This window comes from Lissotriton vulgaris, chromosome 4_1, assembly GCF_964263255.1.
Source record: "Lissotriton vulgaris chromosome 4_1, aLisVul1.2, whole genome shotgun sequence".
In the NCBI taxonomy this organism is placed as follows: Eukaryota; Metazoa; Chordata; class Amphibia; order Caudata; family Salamandridae; genus Lissotriton; species Lissotriton vulgaris.
The window spans coordinates 546570343-546592128 of record NC_141691.1 but is presented as its reverse complement, the minus strand read 5'-3'; the positions used below and the strand labels follow the sequence as shown (position 1 = coordinate 546592128).

General features: G+C 45.2%; 1 protein-coding gene across 1 annotated transcript in view; it reads left to right on the top strand.

Moving 5' to 3' along the window:
• The window catches only part of VOPP1 (VOPP1 WW domain binding protein), a 456859-nt gene that overhangs the window by 395175 nt on the left and 39898 nt on the right, over positions 1-21786 (top strand). The window contains exon 4 of the mRNA XM_086964684.1: positions 898-1034. Within this exon, the coding sequence (XP_086820810.1) occupies positions 898-1034 (137 nt within the window). The remainder of the gene's footprint in view (positions 1-897; positions 1035-21786) is intronic.

Genomic DNA, 21786 nt, shown 5'->3' with positions numbered 1-21786 from the left:
CTAGCTAATTTTAAACGTCATCACTTTTCTGTTATCCATAGGCTGTATTGGACACCACATAGACTACCGACATTTGTGCAACATATGTAAAAATGCAACTACCCCAAGGCAAATTACCTGTATGTTTTTTTCGCATGTGCAGTGTTAAATGATTTTTGGAGGTCTGTGGAAAATCGCATGAGGGCCATCCTTGGAGAAAATATAAAATATTAACCGAAACATTGGTACTCCTAGGAGTGGACTACATATCCCAACAGGCCCTAAGTTATAAGTAGCGGGGGCTATTATTTTATCTAATAGCATCCCTGTATTTTAATGGAAGGAACCAGGCTAGTAGCCTCATTGCTGTCTTCACCAACTTACATAAGAACATGAATCCTTTCTGTGGGCAGTATGATCTTATGCTTGATAAGAAAAATTGTTGATGGATTGTAGCACTGTACAGATAAGGTCATCTGTTGGATATTCCAGTTGTGATGCTCAAGATGGGCAGATGTGAGGCTCATTGGAAATGTCTAGGTGTGGCACGGAGCTTTCCATTCACCCGAGAACCTCTGCCAGATCTTATGTCATGGTAGTAAAAGAGCACCTGAGGCTGTTTTGCTGCTGAGACTGACAGAACGAGGTGACTGTGAAATCATTATTGGCCCAGATCTTACATCTTTTCAATAGAAACTACCATTCATCCTAGCAGAACAGTGTCTAAGGGATGTCATGTTAGGAGCACTCGTCAAGATACAGTATCTCTGAAATCATCTTATTGAACTTCAAGGAAGTTTCATCCATTTTCTTGAAAAAGGACTACTTGTGTTTCGTTTCTTAGACAGCAGTTGCCTTACAATACCTTTTGTAGTTAACACAAATTCAGACCATTGTTTCCTTTTTCTATTCCCACAGGTTTTTGCTGATGATGGGTGTGCTTTTTTGTTGCGGGGCTGGCTTCTTCCTGCGAAGGCGCATGTACCCTCCTCCACTGGTTGAAGAACCTACCTTTAATGTGTCCTACACCAGGCAACCTATTGGCGCTACAGGAGGTGAGGGGTTTACATTAAGATTTTCAATTCCAGGGTTGCATCAGCAACACACAGCTCACAAGCTTTGAGAGATTTTGCACCTACACAAAAATCCGAAATGCTGCCTTTGCATCAAGCAGGATATTGCACCTAAATGTGTTTGTACACCTAAATATGGTATTAGTCACACATTTGTTTTGACTTCAATCTTAAAGTGTCTCAACACTCCTAGTACTGTTGCATACAGGAGCATTTTCCACTTAAATGTTTATTTGCAACTAAAAATATCTCCGGCGTAATTCTAATGTTGCACCAAGAGCCACTTTACACCTAGAGTTGATTTTCAACATGTGTTCTTTTATGCTGTTGTGTTTTGCTCTCAGCACTCTTGAACTGACACACTCCTCTTAATGTTGCACCAATGGTGCTTATGCTCCCAAATTTGACATTGCACAATTATTAAATAGGTGCTCCTAAATGTGATAACACAGTCATTCTTAAGTATCCCCTTCCAGTGATTTAGCACCTAAAAGTAATTTTGCACACATATATGATTTACACCCAAATGTGATTTTACACCAAAGGTAATTGTGCTCAATTTATTATCCACATTTATACTGATATTGAAACTAGGATGATTTTGCTCCATAATGTACCATCAAACAATATAAACACCTTTCATAACTTATGTGACATCTTACTTCTACATTTTACTGTTTTCTAAGTATTACTCCATGGCTGTATATCAAGGCTGTCTCATGCTCAGTCTGCTTCTCAAGAGCAATAGTTTACCGATTGATGTATCAATTTTATTATGCACGCGCCCTCGCAGTGCACCGTGTTGTTATCAGTAATGTTATTTCAGATCTTCTTAGGGATGTTTCGAATTCAGTCATTGAACATGTCATGAATGATGTGTATGTGAAGGTATAATAAATGCATGGTGAGGACATGATTTATAGTTACTTTAGGTCACAAGTTATAGTTACTTGAGATAACTCTTGAATCTCCGTTTTTTTAGTTTAAAACATTACCTTGTCATTAACATTTTTCTGTGAATTTCTGAGTTTTTTTTAATTGTAAAGCAACAATATAATAGGTGTCATTTTGAGTAAGGCAGACTTACTGGCTTTGTCAAAGAGTCAGAACACCCACATATAAAAAAGTGGACCTATTGTTTTTTTAGGGGTTCAACACATCAGCATCAGGGAAAGCAAGCAAAAGCAGCTACTCCCACTGGGTGGAAGCAATGCCCGCTCCCTGTGCATCCAGGATGGGTGCATGGGGATGGCCAGTGGGGCTGCAGGGGCCCTGGGGCTCCCCTCTGACAGCCCCTATCATAGTGTACTGTGGATGTCACGGGTGGGCCCTGGAGCACCTACTTGTGGCTCTGGGGAATGGATCCCTCCCCTTAATTAAAATAAAGTCCAGGGTGGGGTCCCTATGGCCGGAAGAAGCTCAGGGCAGAGGGCTGGGTGACCCCTTCCCTGAAAAATAAAGCCATCAGGCCCCCAGGGTTTGGGGTCTCCAGAACCCAAAGTAGCTCGGGGAGGGGGACAGAGTGCCCATTGCCCTTAAGTAACAGGCATTTACAATGCAATAGGTCTCGCAGCATTAAAGTTTGAGTTATCGGCATTGTGTATGACATTGCGTTGCATAACATTTTTAGCAAACTTTGAATTGGTGAGCAGTGAGAGTGTGTGCAAGAGTATGCTGTTGCTCACAGCTGTTATTTTTCACACAGCTCGGATGATGCACCTCACGCACGGGGCTGACGCAGTTATTATTCACACAGCTCTGATGATGCACCTCAGGCACGGGCTCACAGCTGTTATTATTCACACAGCTCTGATGATGCACCTCACGCACGGGGCTGACGCAGTTATTATTCACACAGCTCTGATAATGCACCTCAGGCACAGGCTCACAGCTGTTATTATTCACACAGCTCTGATGATGCACCTCACGCACGGGGCTGACGCAGTTATTATTCACACAAGTCTGATGATGCACCTCAGCACGGGGCTGATGCAGTTATTATTCACACAGCTCTGATGATGCACCTCAGCACTGGGCTGCCGGCAGTTATTATTCACACAGCTCTGATGATGCATCTCAGGCACGGGGCTCACAGCTGTTATTATTCACACAGCTCTGATGATGCACCTCAGGCACAGGGCTCACAGCTGTTATTATTCACACAGCTCTGATGATGCACCTCACGCACGGGCTCACAGCTGTTATTATTCACACAGCTCTGATCATGCACCTCACGCACGGGGCTGACGCAGTTATTATTCACACAGCTCTGATGATGCACCTCAGGCACGGGCTCACAGCTGTTATTATTCACACAGCTCTGATGATGCGCCTCAGGCACGGGCTCACAGCTGTTATTATTCACACAGCTCTGATGATGCACCTCACGCACGGGGCTGACGCAGTTATTATTCACACAGCTCTGATAATTCACCTCAGGCACAGGCTCACAGCGGTTATTATTCACACAGCTCTGATGATGCACCTCACGCACGGGGCTGACGCAGTTATTATTCACACAAGTCTGATGATGCACCTCAGCACGGGGCTGATGCAGTTATTATTCACACAGCTCTGATAATTCACCTCAGGCACAGGCTCACAGCGGTTATTATTCACACAGCTCTGATGATGCACCTCACGCACGGGGCTGACGCAGTTATTATTCACACAAGTCTGATGATGCACCTCAGCACGGGGCTGATGCAGTTATTATTCACACAGCTCTGATGATGCACCTCAGCACGGGGCTGCCGGCAGTTATTATTCACACAGCTCTGATGATGCACTTCAGGCACGGGCTCACAGCTGTTATTATTCACACAGCTCTTATGATGCACCCCAGGCACGGGGCTGACGCATTTATTATTCACACAGCTCTGATGATGCACCTCAGCACAGGGCTCACAGCTGTTATTATTCACACAGCTCTGATGATGCACCTCAGGCACGGGGCTCACAGCTGGTATTATTCACCCAGCTCTGATGATGCACCTCACGCACGGGCTCACAGCTGTTATTATTCACACGGCTCTGATGATGCACCTCATGCACAGGGCTGACGCAGTTATTATTCACACAGCTCTGATGATGCACCTTAGGCACGAGCTCACAGCTGTTATTATTCACACAGCTCTGATGATGCATCTCATGCACAGGGCTGACGCAGTTATTATTCACACAGCTCTGATGATGCACCTCAGGCACGGGCTCACAGCTGTTATTATTCACACAGCTCTGATGATGCGCCTCAGGCACGGGCTCACAGCTGTTATTATTCACACAGCTCTGATGATGCACCTCACACACGGGGCTGACGCAGTTATTATTTACACAGCTCTGATGATGCACCTTAGCACGGGGCTGCCGGCAGTTATTATTCGCACAGCTCTGATGATGCACCTTAGGCACGGGCTCACAGCTGTTATTATTCACACAGCTCTGATGATGCACCTCACGCACGGGGCTGACCCAGTTATTATTCACACAGCTCTGATGATGCACCTCAGGCATGGGCTCACAGCTGTTATTATTCACACAGCTCTGATGAGGCACCTCAGGCATGGGCTCACAGCTGTTATTATGCGCACAGCTCTGATGATGCACCTCACGCACGGGGCTGATGCAGTTATTATTTACACAGCTCTGATGATGTACCTCAGGCACAGGGCTCACAGCTGTTATTATTCACACAGCTCTGATGTCAGTGTAAAGTTCACGCTAGGTCAGCCTTGTGTCAAAGCTACCCTCTAGAACTGCTACGAGTGACAACCCAGAAAAGCAATCGTCCATGCGTACACCGGAAGGGTCGGGCTGGCCACATTTCTTTCGGATGCTGGTTATAACTTTCTTATATGAATGAAGTGGACAGGGAGAGTCTTTCGAGAACTCATAACAAATGGCCATATTTAGGCGCAGCGCTGCGTGGAGGGGCAAGTTCGGAAAGCAGGTGCGGTCACTGCAGAGGGGCGGCTGTGGGGCAGGTGCTGGGGAGGGAGAGGGTGGGTGGGAGGCGGTTCCTCTCAGAAACACATACGCTGTCTGTGTGTGTAGCGGACAGAGCGAGGTGAGCCGAGTGCCAGCCGAGAGTGGTGCAGGGGCCGTGGACCCACCGAGAGGGGTGTGTGGATGGTGTACCGAGCTGTGCCCCTGACACACGGCCCGGGGCTCCTCCGGACTTACTACCGCAGGGGTCGGGTGACTCCCGGCACTTCTGTGTGCGAGGCACTGGTTCCAAGGGAGGAAGGGTCTGAGAGCATCAGAACCGCCGCAGCACCGGGAGGAGGTGAGCGGTCTCCTGGGACGGGAGAGCCAGGATCACACACCCAGGTGAGGGAGCGCTGAGCACTGCTTTACCTCACAGAGCAGCAAAACGAGACCTATCGTGGTCCAAGGAACCCTGTGCTTCTCATCCTTGCTTTACCACCTGCTGCGCGATAGGTAGTAACTCTGCTCACCCTCCACCTCTTTGTGACGGTTGCTCGTTGTGGTAAGAAATGGCACCAGATAATTACAAAGTATGCATTAATAGTGGCAGGCCGTGGTACAGCCTACTTCAAGACACTGGCATTGTATGGGGGATGGTGGGGGGGGCTCGGTGCGCTTGTGTGTGTGTGTGCGCGCATGTGTGTATGTATAAGGCGGCGGCGGGGGGGTGTCTCTGTATGTGTCAGTGCGTGTATGTGCGCTCGTGTGTGTGTCTCTGTGTGTGCGCATGCGTGTGTGAAAGCAGGCGGATGTGTGGCTGTGTGTGTGTTGGAGCTTCCCAGGAGACAGGAGATGGCCACAGCGTGCGCGTTCTCGCGCGCGCGGCCTGCTCCGATCTGCTTTTGGAAGAAGCGCGTGGCCATCTCTTGTCTCCTCGAAAGCTGCGTCGCTCACAATAGGTCTCTAGCGAGACCGCACTTTTGCGCGGTTAATGCCACAAGACCTAAAAAGGATGACCTTGGAGGATGGGATCACAGGGCCACAAAGGTTAGGGAAGCAGGGTACCCCGCCACCTAATAATGCTTTCTTTAAAAGGGTGTCCAGGTTGGTCACCAGGGACAAACAAGTAAATAATAAATGAGTGGCATAAGCTGCTTATTTTGTGATTCACTGTTCTTTCTAGGGCCCCCCATAATGATCTGTGGAAGCTTTTTTTTTTTTATCATGGTGGTACCATGAGAATATGGAGTAGCACCACCAAGCACTTTTTTAATGTTGTGGAGAACCGCAGGAAGTGAAGCTGCCCCCAGCAACATTAAACCAACAGAATGTCTCCTGAGTCATTAAAACCATGATTTCAGAACAGCATACAATATTTTGTTAAAGTAAACCTAGCTGAAGCTCTATGCTCTTCAGGTAGAGCACAAGGCCCTCTTGTGGTCATTTTTATGATTCCATTGTGTGGACTAAAAAAGGTTAAAAGAAAAACTCTTTTAACATTTCATCCCGCAAAACGCAATAATAAAAACTATGTTAAAAGAAAAAAATCACAGACATGTTTTATTGTTAAACATTTTCATAAGAATCACTGCTATTAAACCTTGCATTGTGTGAATTATTAAAATATACACTATATTATAAATATTGGAACATTTTGTAGAAAGACAATAACGGGGTCACTTTTTAGATTTTGATGTTGTGACTCTTGCTAAATCAGTAAGTGTACCTGAGTGGAGCTAGATCCTGTGAGATCAACAGCACATTATACATGCCAGGAGGCTGTGTGTGGCGTGGGGTAGGCTGCTTGCAAGTGGTAGGCTGCAGGGCTTGGCAGAAAGGAACAAAGGGCCTTATTACTATTTTGGCGGTCCAGTGGAATGCTGCATCGGTGGTGGCGGTCAGAGCGCAGTGAGCTCTGCAGATGAGACTACCAGCAGACCTCCGACTACCAGGTTTGTGGTCCGGAAAAGGCAGCCACAATAGGGCGGGATGGGGAAGCTGCACCACCGCCCATATTACGAGTTGCCTGTTCCACAAGCGGACTGTGGCGGTCCAACCACCTGCTTCAAGGTGGCAGTGACAAAGGATGTGGGGTGTATACTCATCCTTTTCTTCTTCTATCAGGCAGATTCTGACATGAATTCCGGTCTCCAGGCCCCCCCTTCACAGCAAATTCTTCCCCCCGAGGATTGCGACCCTGTGTGTGGCAATATAGAGGTGTCCTTTTTGTACCGTACAGCCATTTCCTGGACTGCCCACATATGAGCTGAGCCCCGGTAATGGGTATATGGTATTTTTCCACTTATATCATGCATATGTGTGCATCCAACACATCTGCATTCGAAATGCACACCTAGGCATCAATATATTTGTGAAAAATACTCACCACCTCTGCAAGATCCCAGCCTCCACACCACTGGCCCATGGTCAACTTGTAATATGGCAGTCTTTGCGCCACCAGTACTATGGGCTGCTAACAAGGCCAGACGTGGTCCTATGGCGGTCGGACTGCCAAAATCGTAATAAGGCCCAAAGTATCTTTCTATGTTTAAAAACCCCTAGATATTCACTGAAAAAGCAAAGGTTAAACTGGTGTTATGGTTAGGTAAAAATATCAGTGACAATATGACATTTAAACTAAAAAAAAACACTCAAATTCACCAGTTACAGTTATATCAAGTTAACTGTAACTCTGGCCCTAAAGTAACTTTAACTTGTGCCCTCGCCATTCACAGCTAATTAACCTGCATATTACATCACTCATGACACGTTTTATAATATCATTGATATTAACATCACTGCAACATTTGAAATTACATTACATTATTAACACTGTGCATAGTGGGGGCGTCGATTATAGCTACTTTAGGGTACAAGTATATATAATATATATACATTTCACTAACAAAATGTTACTATTCTAAAATTAGGAAGCTGTTAAGCGACTGAGATGATGGGTAGGCTGAGTAAACAGGTATGGAAAGGAAATGCTGTATTTACGCAGACTGCTCTCTATTTAAGTATAATTAGTCCAGTAAAAAACAGCACTACGGGGTGGGGGCGTGGTCAAGCGGTGTAAAGAGTAGTAGACGTGTGTCCGGGGAGCTCAGTGCTACTGCCGCCTTACAAAGCAATTTAGTTGGAAGCGCAGTGGAGGGGGCCACTCCAGACTGTCTCACCTGCAACCGGAGATGGCGCTGTGCTGGCGGAATATTTGATATAGTGTTACCACCTCCTGCAACAGCCACCAAGCCCGATCCTGCCTGCTGCTCACATCACCATCTTGGGGCTCACGCAGACTGCCGGAGAAGATTCCGGCGACTTCCCCTTGGTGGCCGGTGGACGTCCCAGTGGGCCTGGAACTACATAAATCAGCACTGCACCAAATGCTTCCACAGATGGGGGAGCGTGGACGGGCCTAGCTCTTTGGTGACCACCTGGAGAATGTACGTGGACCGTCATCTTAAATGTGAAGGAGACCGGGCGGGTTGTCGCTGGAGCTGCGATCTGGCGATCCAACCGTGCAGCACTATTGGCACTGGTCTTCGGGGTGGTGGTGTTGGCCGAACTCCTGCTGTGGGACTGGGAACGTCCCTTGCCCTCGCTTCCTCCCTCCATCTCCGGTGCGGGGATCCTGATCCCCACCCCCCAACAAAAGAAAACCTGGGACATGTGGAGGCCGCCTTCTTTGCGGGACACTTGCGGAATGCTGTTTTGGGCGTTGTGGAAGCGGGGCGGAGCGCCGCAGGTACTGCGACTTGGTGATCCACCAACACGGTGCCATGAGCACCGGCCTGCATGGTGCTAGAGCTGGGAGAGACCTGCTGCAAGACAAGCATCGTCCTTTGCCCTCTTCCCCTCCTCCTGCTTCCAGATCTGGGGTTCCTCTCTCTGCCTAACAACTTGGGACTTGTGCCTACAGGTAGTTGTCCCCTAATCTTGGCTGCATCCCAAGAAACAGAGGTGAGGTTGCTGAATCTAATATTTTTATCCCAGGGTGTAGAGGCAGACCCCCCAGGTTGCACACCCGACTCATGCTCAACGGTGGGGGGGAATCCAGGGATCCTCGTACTATGTATCCAGCAAGTGTCACCTGGGGCACACCAGCGCCTGGCACAAGGGGCAAAAGTGGTACAGACACTTAGAGCCACTCCTGTTATAAGGCACTGATATCCCTCCGCCTAAAATTGCAAAGGACATTTATATAGCCACCCTTGCAAGTGCCCGACTGCTTGAGACACGCGAAGGCTGGCTGTGTACCCCTCATCAGAAACCGAGTTGCAGCATCCTTGTGGCTGGGTGACCCTTCCTTTGAAGTTACAGCAGAAGGAGACATACCCTGTGCTGTGTGCCAATGAAGGACCCTAACGCATTTCAAAACTTTGCAAGCTTGGGTCCCTTCCCCTACCACATGACCTCCAGGCTACAAAAGGAGCAATCCAAACAGGTAAAACATACAACCGCATAGCACTCGCCATTCACAACAGACAGGGACAACAGCTGAGATAAGCACTGCTTGTGGACTATGCCACATACCAAAGCAGGAAAAGGCAATGCAGTAAACCGAATATGGCCCTGTACAGCAAATGCTTTCACAAAGCATTCAAATATAACGCGGTCGTTACAACAACTGTGTTGTTTCTACGGGATCCATTACATTGCAAGTCGTTTCAACGACTTGCTGTAGGGGGCGCGCTGGACTTAGGAATTGTATAATATACTATTCGAAGTCCAGTGTGCGCAACAGTAGGGAAGGTGTTGGAATAGTAAATTATACTATTCCTTAGGTTTGCGCGCCCCCTACAGCAAGTCGTTGTGTTAACAGCGTTGTAAATGCTGTTTCTCCTGCAAACACCGCTACAAGCAATCATGTGATATCATTGTGGCAAACAACAAGTGCCCCTACAGCAGCTCCTATGCATCGAATTTGGAGGAGGTATCTGAGCCCATCACGCAGGCCTTTATGACCAATTTCCTCCAGGAAATTAAAATGGAAATTGGCTCTCTTAAAGCGGATGTCAAGACATGCCTCAAGGAGATGAAGAAGGATATAACAGAGATAGGGGAATGAGTCGATGATTTGGAGTGGACTGTAGACAATCACATGGAAGATCAGGAACAGCTTTGGCAGTGACTGTCAGCCCTTGAGGAACAACATATTGAGCTTCAGATGAAGCAAGAAGATTTAGAAAACAGAAGCAGGCGAAACAACTTACGAATCATAGGTGTTCCCAAGGGAGAGGAGGGATCACACATGACCTTCGCCGTTGAGCTGCTGCAAGACATCAGGGGAGACCACAACGCCTGCCCGCCAGCATTAGAGGGCACCACCCTTACAGGGCCGAGTTATTTGCCAGGTTCATTGAATACCGTTCCCAACATGATATTGCTACGCACAACACTGTATTACATATCGACAATGACCTCTGACCCCATCTGAAAATCCTTTCCCTAATCATAAAGGGTCTCAACGCCCCCCCAAAGCGTTGACAAATTTGGCGCTATCTGTTGCTTCAAGACCCGGGTATAATACTTCTGCAAGAGACACTCCTCCTCAAAGCAGACACCCATTGCATGGCCTACCCCAAATACCCTACTCCATGCTGGGCATTCTCACAAATGAAAATGGAAAGGGGAGACCACTCGGTCACCCCGAACGTATGGCCAGGTGCCCCGATCCCCCGGGAAACCTTTGCGGGTGGGGGGCGTGTCCCGGCCGGTATGCCCATAGCGGCGTGGTTGGAGCACGCCCCCGCCGCCTAAAAGGGTTGTCCTAAACACCCGCCCGGAAGTCCGTGCACCTCTGGGCGGGATGAGGACGCTGCCCCGCCTTCCCGCTGCAAAATAAAAGGCGCGGGAATCCAGGCAGGCGTCCTCTTGTTCCTGCGCTCTGAAGGCTGCACCACTCGTCGCTCGTGAGCCCTCAAGGGAACAAGCTGCATTTTTTGACCCACCCACCAGCCCCTGTTGCAGAAGTTTGCGAGTAAACAAAGTTCTGAGTCGCAATTTGATAGTAATGAATAAACGTCTTGTTGGAATCGTTGCTCTCATCTTAAATCGATGCCAAGAGTATGCATGCAACTGAATACTTGCCCATAGGCCTTTTTTCCTTTGTAGAAATGTAATGGAATGTATGCAATAAAAAGCGTTCTCTGCTTTAGGACATTTTTTCCTTTGTAGCAATGTTATAGTCCATTATACCTAGCTCCAATTTAAGATTAAGCGTAGGCTTTTTTCTCCCCTAGTAGGTAACTAACTGTCGTATTTATTTAGTCTTCGTGCCGGGCGGTAAGGTCATGATCGGTGAGCAGTGATTTCAAGGTCCCATTATGGATGGGAGCGCCCGGGGGGAGGCGGCCATTGGCCCCTCCCACGGGGGGGCAGCACCTATTAAGGATGGGATCGCCCAGGGGGAGACGGCCATATGCCCCTCCCAGGGGGAGACGGCTATATGCGCCTCCCACGAATTTCCCGGGGGCCGGATATCCGCTCCGGCAGAAGAGAGTGCGGGGAAAGGGCGGGAGTCCACGCTGTCCTTCTTACGGATACCCCGCACGGGAACTCGGACGACCTTAAGATGGCACCGAGTGAAAGGGGGCCCCCACGACAAGGGAAGTTACAGTTGGCTACGAGGGTAAAGTCCTCTGCGCATGCACCACTCACACGTGAGGGCGGAAATTGGTGATAGGGATCTGACACCGGTTAAGACCTTGCCGTTGGCCCCTAACGATAGGATGTACAAAATTCCTGAAATGCATTATGTCAGGATGTTAGACTCGGTTAGGAAAATCTTTGTATTAGAGATTTGTTATGGTTAGCCTGGATACCTGTCTTCATCAAATGTAATGAAAGTTGAATTTTGTACATGATACATAAAACGTTTTAATTTAAAGTTTTAAATTTAGTTTCATATTTTAATAAATACGGCCGGGGGGGTCGTGAGGCCCCCCTGCCTTTCAAAAGTTCAAACTGTGTCTGTCTCCTACCATTGGGATTGGTGGTGGAAGGGGTGGCGGGCATCCCGGACCATACGGCTAGTGTAGCTATTTTGTGCAAGGCTGGAATCAGTTATGGCTCCCCCTGTTGTGATTCCCATTCACCTGTCTTGTGGGACCCGGTAGACCTAACAGATATTAAAAAGGCTATACTAGCACTTTTTGAAACTAATGACATTCCCAAAACACCCCACCCCATAGTGCGTGGCATCTTCAAGGCGACCATTAGGGGGGTAATTACATCAATTGCGATAGGACTTACCCGAGAATCTCGACTGGTAGAAAATAAACTTACTAGCAACATAAAATCTCCAGAGAGGGTTGATCAGGAAACCCCTTCAGGCACCCACAAACAACACCTGGCCATGCTCCGGGGACAATTAAGGGCACTTAGAACTAATAAAGCGGAACGGACGCTACTGACTTTAAAACAAAAATATTATGATGGAGGGGATGAAATCGGAGCAACTTTAGCTTGGTGACTGAGACAAACGCAGATAGAGGCAGTCTTAGACAACTGCTCATGGACCCCATTAGACACACAGAAATCGCAACTCCTTGAAGACCCAATTACACTAGAAGAATTAAAACGGGTCCTAAAAGGGCTACCAAGAGACAAAAAGCTGGGCCCGGATGAACTACCAGTCCACTTATACTACATCTTCTTCCCACAACTCCAAGACCAGAAGCTACGCCTTTTTATCTAATTCACAGAAACAACGGGCCCAACACCTTCCAATGAATGTGGCAGAGATCAAACTTATCCCCAAACCTGGCAAAGACTGGCTTACCGCCCCATCACTCTCCTTAACTCGGACCTCAAAATATACACAAAGATCTTAGCCAACCGTATAGAGCCACACTTGCCGGGACTTATTGACCCGGACCAGGTGGAGTTTATTCGACATGCCAGGGCGCAGATAATGTTAGGCGAATAGCGCAACTAGTAGAGAAGGCACGCCACTGGAATATCCAGGCCTGTCTACTATCATTAGATGCACACAAAAAAGCCTTTGACTGGGTAGTAGAGAGCTTTTAAGAGCCATTATACAAAAAATCAGGTTGGGCTGCATCATGATCTCTGGGCAGCTCACAAATCCGATACATATACATGGGGCACTAGGCAGGGCTGCCCTCTCTCCCCCTTTGTTTTTGCCCTTGTGGTAGAACCACTAGCCATGGCAGTATGACAAGCAGGTGACATTAGTGGTATCCCCTTTGGGGGAGTGGAACATAAAATAACCCTGTTCCTGGTTGACCTATTGCTTACTTTATCAAAGCCATGTACCTCACTTCCAGCCCTCCTCATACTCATGCAGCAATTCGAGGCAGCTTCAGTCCTCAAGATTCTGCTAAGTCCTGGGTGCTGAACCTCACCAATCCCGCAACAGAGCTACCAGAGCTCCAATCTCTTCCACCCTCCCAATGGGACACCCACTCAATCTGATATCTCGGACTCAATCTAACCCCCACAGTGAGCAAATGGACCCAGATGAACTGGCAGGACTATAGAAGAGGGATTCACAAAGACTTACATGTATGGAGGTCCCTGCCGATATCATGGCTAGGTAGGTTAAATGCAATCAAAATCACAGTGCTACCAACAATCTTATACTTATTCCAAACATTGCCTACACCTATACCGCAATCACACATATTAAATCTGCAGTGGGACCTAACAAGCTTTGTTTGGGGGGCAAGCAACCACGCTTCTCAAACAAACTCCTCAGGCTGCCCCGTGATAGATAGGGACTAGCTTGCCCCAACATTTTAGAATACTTCTTCATATGCTAATTAGATGAGCCCGTTCATTTAAATTCAGTTCCCTATCCCTTCCTCATCTCTCTGCATATTCTTAGCCCGCTGCACCCCTTTCCTCACATCTCCACTTTATGTATCCTTGTACTATTTTTCCATCCTTCCTACAAATTACATCTGGGTTGTCTCCACATATAATATGCTGTGTTTTGCACTTTGAAGTTTTATACACAGACACAGATTGTATTAATTATAGGTTTATTTACAAACTTTTCATTAGAAAGCATTGTAGTGTATTTTGAAGTTCCCTATTTAGATTCAGACACAAGTAATTACAAACTGATCTATGAATGTTAGTTAATATAGTACTAGGCCCTGCGCATTCAAAAGTCTAGTTAAAAATAGCATGAGCAGATTCTCCAAGAATGTATAAATAATGTAATGCAATGTAGTATGAGTTCTAAATATCGTTTTAAATCAATTTTAGATTGTCTCGTGGCATTTTCCTGACGAAGGCACTCCCGGTGCCGAAACGCGCGTCGAAGAAACCATCTCTGCCACCTATTATTAACTGTGTTCTTTTTTATTTGAGTATTTCATTATATGTACCAATGAATGTCATTGTCTGATGATAATTTCTATACAAATGTATTTGACTTTATAATTAAAAGTCACTGCCTTTTTTAACTGTTTTTGAGCTCACTTCTTGCATTTCATATGTTGACTGTTGCCTGGGAGCTTTATCTCTTCATTAACTATTATTGATATGGACTATGTTAAGAAACAAGTTGATATCTTCAAGTTTGTGAGGACTGTGAAACAAAAAAAATGATTTGCTGTAGCACAGACAAATAAAGATTGACAACATCAAACACAGGATGCAAGCAACAACTTGGCAGTCGACGACATAAATCTAATGTAGGAAATAAGAGAGTTGCAGAATGAAGAAAGTGATGATGTCAGGTCAACCCAAGACATATTAAGCACTTTTGAACGGGCAGACAAATTGGCCCATGCAGAAGGAATCGACATAAGCAGTGAATCTTTGACTGAATTTAGACCTAGATCCAAATTTACCCCTATGACAGCACGGGACTCAGTAGATGTTTTTAACCATCTAGTGGTTAATGAGATCAAAGTTCTTTGTAAAACAATAAATGCAAAGAAAAAACCTTCCCGCAAAAAATGAAAGATTATTATACACTTGTCAACAAACTAGTGAACAACAAGGATTGTATTGTGCGTAATGCTGACAAGGGAGGGAATGTTGTTCTTTGGGGAAGACCACAATATCTTACTGAGGCTTATAAGTAATTAAATAATAGATCCAATTATGGAAGAGTTAAGGAGGAAGTGATGACAAAATGTCATACTGTTTACAATGCATCGCTACAAGATTAGTTTAATGCAGGTTTACTAGTGAAGAAGTGGCTTTCTTAAAGTTTTGTAATCCTACCACTCCGGTACTATATTTGATACCAAAAATCCACAAAGACAGTGAGAATACACCTGGCCGGCCAATTATTTCAGCCATAGGGAGTGCCTTTGAGAGTACTTCCCAGTATGTTGACTCTTTTTTGTGCCCCTTAGTAAAGAAGCTCTCTTCATTTATTCAAGACAAGGGAGCTTTTCTGAGAAAAATCTATGATGTGCCATGGGAAGATGATTTCCTCTTAACGACCATCAATGTCACTACTCTCTACATGAGTATTAGGCATAAAGATGGGCTGAATGCCACAAAATTCTTCTTGGGAGGTCGTCCAATAAAATGTTGGCAGCATACTGAAATGTTACAAAACATGATAACAGCCTGCTTGGAAAATTATTTTTTCTTTTTTAACGACGAACTGTTTCAGCAAGTATGTGGTACTGCGATGGGCACCTGCTTCGCCCCCAGCTATGCTAATTTGCATATGGGCTTGTGGGAGGAGCAGGTGGTCCAAGCAGTTTGGCAGAAGGAATGGCAAGAAAATGTGATGCACTGGAGTCGTTATATGGACGATTTATTTGTTGTATGGATAAGGACTGAAGCAAGTGCAAATAATTTTGTTAAACAGCTACAAATCAATGATTTGAATTTAAAATACACTAGTGCTGTGAGCTCTTCTGAGGTTAGCTTTCTTGACTTGACAGTATTCGTCCAGAATGGTAAACTAGACACCAAACTTTATCGTAAACCTACAGATGGGAACACATTATTACATGCAAGTAGTTTCCATCCGAAAAGTTTGGTAAGAATTATGCCTTATGGGGAGTGTCTAAGAGCAATGAGGAACTGGTCTAACAGTCAAGATGTTAACTATGAGCTAGCATGTTTAAGAACTCACTTTGCAGCTAAGGGTTATTCACAAGAATGCATAGGACAGGCGGTAAGAAAGGCCAAAAGAAAATCCAGAGAGGAGATACTATTTAATCCTAGTAAGAAAAAACAACAACAAGAGAAAATAGACTCTAGCCCATGCAGAATGATTACCACCTATAATTCACAGCACAATAAACTGAGAAGTATTAAACAAAACATTGGCACTTAATATGCAATGACCCTATTTTGAAAAAGATAGTCCCTCGAAGACCACAAATGACTTTCAGGAAGGCCGCTCGCTTAAGCAATCGTTAGTGATCAATATGCTAGCCCCAGTAAGTAACAAAAGAACTGTATCTACATGGCTTGACTGCAGGGAAGGATTCAAAAGTGCGCCAAATGTAAGGAGTGCATACATGGTGATAATACATCTACGTACACATTGGGCCTGTCAAAAAACACAGAGAAAATCAAGGGACATTTTTCTTGCAAAACAGATTTTGCTGTCTACATACTTCACTGTCCTTGTGACCTGAGATATGTAGACAGTACAACTCTCCCGGTACACAAGCGAGTGTTACAACATCTAAGAGTTATCAAGAATGGGGATAGAACCTACCCCGTAGCCTGTCATTTTGAACAGCACCATGGGAAAGACATTAGAGGTCTGTCATACTTTGTGATAGATGCGGTTGAGAAAAGTGTGAGGGGTGGAGATCGTGTAAAAAGATTGAGGAGATTGGAGTCTAACTATATTATCACACTTAACTCTTAAACCCCAGAAGGTCTCAATATGGAGGAAGACCTACACACTCATCTGTAAATATAAATGAGAAAAGGCTGCTTAAACACGTTCTGGTTTTAGCTGTTTTTAATTCACTATTTGTAAGAGCAATGCGTACGACAAACTGAATGGTTTTGAAAGAGACGTAACCATGTAATCCATGTGAAAATTGAAATTGCCCACTGGGGCTGTATTGGATTGTAGGGACTTATAGAAATTAATTGCATAATAATTTTGTGCTATGACAGTGGTGGTAAATATAACTGAAATGGTGGAATATTATGACACTATTCAGGTGAAGAAATGGTTTGGCACACGTTCCACAAAATAATGTGATCATATCTGATCAAGGATACCTGCCCACTAAGGGCATTATCTGTGCAAATTGTCTATGCTCTTAATATATGAGGTATTCTGTTGCAACTAGTGTAAACAGTTCTGCCCATTGCTGTTATTTTATATGGGCATTTAGACAGTCGGACCTGTTTGTTATTTGAACATGATTCTTAAAAGGAAAAACTGTTAACCAAAGCTCAATTGTTAGTGAGCAAGCCTGCTGGGCAGGCAAAACGCATCTTACAGTAACCGTTTGCAAGGAAATGGCGTCAACTCTCTTGTTGTAAGTGTGGCAGTTTAATCGGACCGTGCCTGGAGATCCTTTTTCCGTTGACGCGCCCTCTGATCTGGCGGCAGTGGATTATTCTTGGTGTACGTGGAATATATATATATATATATATCTCCAAACGTGCAGGTTTAGCCTCAAAGGAGTTCAGCCACTGGAAGAAACTCGTTCAAAACAGTTTTTTTTAAAGACTTGCCAGCAGGTTAAATAACAAGTCACAGGCAACAGTCTGATCTTCGCCAAACTCTTTTCAGGATTTCCTCTTTCCTTCATCAGTGGTGGTTATGAGAAGTTGTTGAATTATATAAAATATAGAGTTGTCACACTTAGCAGTGGTTTATCTCACACTGGCATTGTGAGCATGGCTCTAAGGTTCAATGGTATTGTGCCCATCTCAGGAATGTGTGTAGCATATTCTATCACACTGCCGTGAGTTGTCCAGAGGTCCTCACTGAAGGTGATTTTTCAGTAGCAAATCCAAACCTGTCAAACTCTTGACTTAAAAGTGCTGGTCATGTGAAGGTTATACGAGGTTATTACCATAAAGATGAATGGAATATTGGCCACAGACGTAGCATGTTCAATTGCTTCAACAAACCCTATAGGACGGTGTCACAATGAGTTGATGATGTATTCAGGGATGTCATCAATGATGTCATTTGAGATGTCATCAGTGATTTAATCAATTGTGCCATTTAACATGTCATGAGTGAAATAAAATGTGCTGTCATAAGCAGCACATGGTGGGAGCACAAGTTATAGTTAGTTCAGTGAAATTTAACTGTTGAATTTCAGTGGTTTAAATGTCAGTTTTACATCAACTCCACACCAACTATAACAGCACCATTTACGTTTCTGTTTTTTCATGTGTATTTCTAGGGGTATTTACTTAAGCCAAGAACTTATTATCATACCTAACTCTAAGGTCAAGGTAACCTTTTTTTCCAGTGAATTTCTTTATTTTCTTCTTTTTTTTATCCTCATTTACCCTCTCACCGCCCAGCACTCAACGATACCACCCTTGGGCTGTTTAACCTCATAAATTGACTCCGCTGTAGAGGAGGGGGGTTTTGCCACGATACTTAGAATCTGACCCTCTTTCCGGGCAATGCCCCTTAAGTTGGTTGAACAGAGGGACTTCCTCCAGGGCATAGCCACCCCTTCCTTAAATCTTCACCAAGCCAGGAAGACTGCAGACCAAACCGAGATACGAGAGGGCTTAATCATAGGACTTACTTCAAAAAAAGATATTTTACCACCCTCCCTTCACCCAAAACATAACAAAAAGGGAGTCCAGAAACGATATCTTTTTTTACGCTGCTCTGAAATGTCCAACTTGGCGATAGCTTTCATAGATCTTATCCAGCCCAGATCAGTTGGGGACACCGCAGACACCCACAGTTTGCAAATCTCTCTGCGAGCCAATAATACAGCATAAAACACCAGCTTTGCATTATCATCTGTGCCCTTACCTTGCAGATACAGTCTCCCCGTCATGACGAGTTCAGGGCTTACCTTGATCTGGAGGGCAAGAGCTGTTGACAACCTCGTACTTACAGCCTCCTAGAATTCTTTTAACGCTGGACAGTGCAGGAACATATGGAGTTTATCCTCGTTCGGACTCCTACATTTGAGTAAACCACTGTGCCTCCAGGGTTGAATTTCGAAAGTCTTCTGGGAGACCAATATGCCAGATGATTTGTAAACAGATTGTTCCTCCTTAAATGTGCGGGTTTTACTAATTTATATAGCATAGACATAGATACTTGCCATTGATCTTCTGTAGTGATCCCCGGCAAGCACTCGCCCCACAAGGTTTCAGGCAGCATAAATGGTCCATCTTCCATCTACAGTATTAGCCAATACCATACCGAGACTTCTTTTTTAAACTCCATTTCTAACAACAATTCTCTTCGAGATCATTATGGAGACCAATTAAACTTTCCTTTCCCACTGCACAACTCTGGATCTGCAGGTACTTAAACCTAGGGAAGCTTAGTCCCCATTCCTCTAGGCAAACCCCCCATGCAATCAACTTGCCCTCCGGAAATAGATCTCTTCACCTCTGAGGCCCATCCACTTTCAAAGCTTTTGCCAGAGCATCCTTAGACCAAAGAGGGGACCCTGTTGTACCCCAAATCGGAGCAAAAAAGCTATAATAGGGAATTTTTAGTAACCTCCTGATTCTGAACCAGAGCGCCGCTAGATTCCTTAAGACTCTTAGTCTGACCTTCTTAAAGTACTTTGGATCGGCAAATTTAAACATGAAGCTGTGGTCTTTAAAATTTGCCATTCGAAGCAGTGCAGCCAACATTTTCCCGGTATCTGAACTCTCCGGAGTACCCAATAACATTCAACAGTTTTTCAACAAAAAAGCCCATGAGTAAATCTGGAAGTCAGGAGCCGCTAACCCTCCCTGCAAGAGCTTCCTCCTGATCTTCTTTCAAGAGAGACGGGAGCCTCTTGAGGCCCATATAAACGAGCCTATCTCACTCTGAAGTTTTGCAAACCAGTCCTTCTCAAATAATAATGGTAGGGAATCAAACAAAAAGTTATTTTCGGCAGAACCATCATCTTCACTAGATTCACACGCCTGAATAATGATAGCGGCAGGTGCGCCCAGCCTCGGAAAGCGGCAGTAATCTCCTTCTTCACTCTAAGAAAATTTACATTTGTGAGCTCCTGTATATCTTGCGTTATCCTCACCCCTAAATATCTAATTTCCGGTTTACAGGCTATACCCTCAGGATTTAGGTTCCAGGACATAACCTCCGTTTTGTCCTCATTTATTAGATAGCCTGACACAACCCCAAACTCCTTGGTTAATTCAACTATACACTCCATTGACTGGTGTAACTTGGGAGTTAAAATAAATATATCGTCAGCATATAACCCAATCTTCCTGGACCACCCCTCAAATTCGAACGGAGTGATCCTCTCTGCTGCTCTAATCATACAGGCTAGGGGCTCAATGTAAAGATCGAAAAAGAGAGGAGAGAGAGGGCATCCTTGCCTAGTCCCTCTCATAATTGGCACAGGTTGGTTCAGTATCCCGTTAACCAGTACCCGAGAGAGGGGAGACTAGTATAATAAAGCAAGGGAAGTACTGAAGTTTGGACCCAGTTTAAGATGTTTAATCAAGGCCTGCAGATACACCCAATTTACCCAATCGAACGCCCTGGCGGCATCAAAAGCGATGACCGCCAAGGGAAGATCATAGGCAGAAGCCACATCTATACTACCAATAAGGAAAAAAGTTAGTTCCTTAAGATATCTGCCCTTAATAAACCCCTTTTGGTCTTCGTGAACTAGCTGGTGTATGACTGTGCTCAATCTATCAGCCATAATCTTTGCAAACAGCTTGTAATCACAGTTCAATAGTGATATAGGCCTGTACGAGACAATGTTCTTTGGGCGACTTCCCAGGTTTTGCTATTAATATAATATTCGCCTCATTCCATGATGGAGGCAGAGAGGCCTTACCCAGAAAGACTTCATTAAATAGCTGAGTTATAAAAGGCACTAAAATATCAATCAATACCTTGTATATTTCAGCTGGAAGCCCATCGGGCCCTGGTGCTTTCCCCCGCTTTACTTGTTTAATCACACCTTCCACTTCTGCCTGCGTTATTTCCTGATATAATGCCTCCTGGAGGTCATCTGACAATGGCTTCACCACCTCTAACCAGCGCTTTAGTGCTTGGGCTTCAGGGACAAGCTCCTCCTTATATACATCCAGAAAATACCTGTGAAAGGCTTCCAATATACCCTTACTGTCCGTAACCATCTTGCCTGTCTCCACCTCCCTCACTTCCTATATCAAATTTTGTGCACAATCCTTTCTCGCCTTCCAGGCTAGCAGTTTACTACTCCCCTCCCCATACTCAAAATGAGCAAGTTGACTAGCATCCCATCTCTCCTTGACCCTTTGACTTAGAACGGCAACCAAATCTGCTTTAAGTTCGGCCAACTCGAACAGGGTCCTTTCCTTAACCTCCGGGCCACCTGAGCTTACAATATTCGCCTCCTGCTTCCGAATTTTCTTTTCTACCTCAGCAACTCTATTATAATAAGCCCTCCTCTTTTTAGCTCCCCAAGCACCCAGCCTGCCTCTCAAAAATGCTTTACACATGTCTCAAACAATCTCAATTCTTGCAGTCCCCATATTTTTGTCCAAAAAGACTTCAATCTCCTTATGCAAACTATCTAAAGTGTCCTGATCGTAGAGTACCGTGCGATCCAGTTTCCAGGTTGAACCCAATAAACCTTCTCAATTTTTAATGACAACATAATAGCTGAGTGATCTGCAAGATGCACCCCTACATGAGCTGCCTGGCCTACCCCAT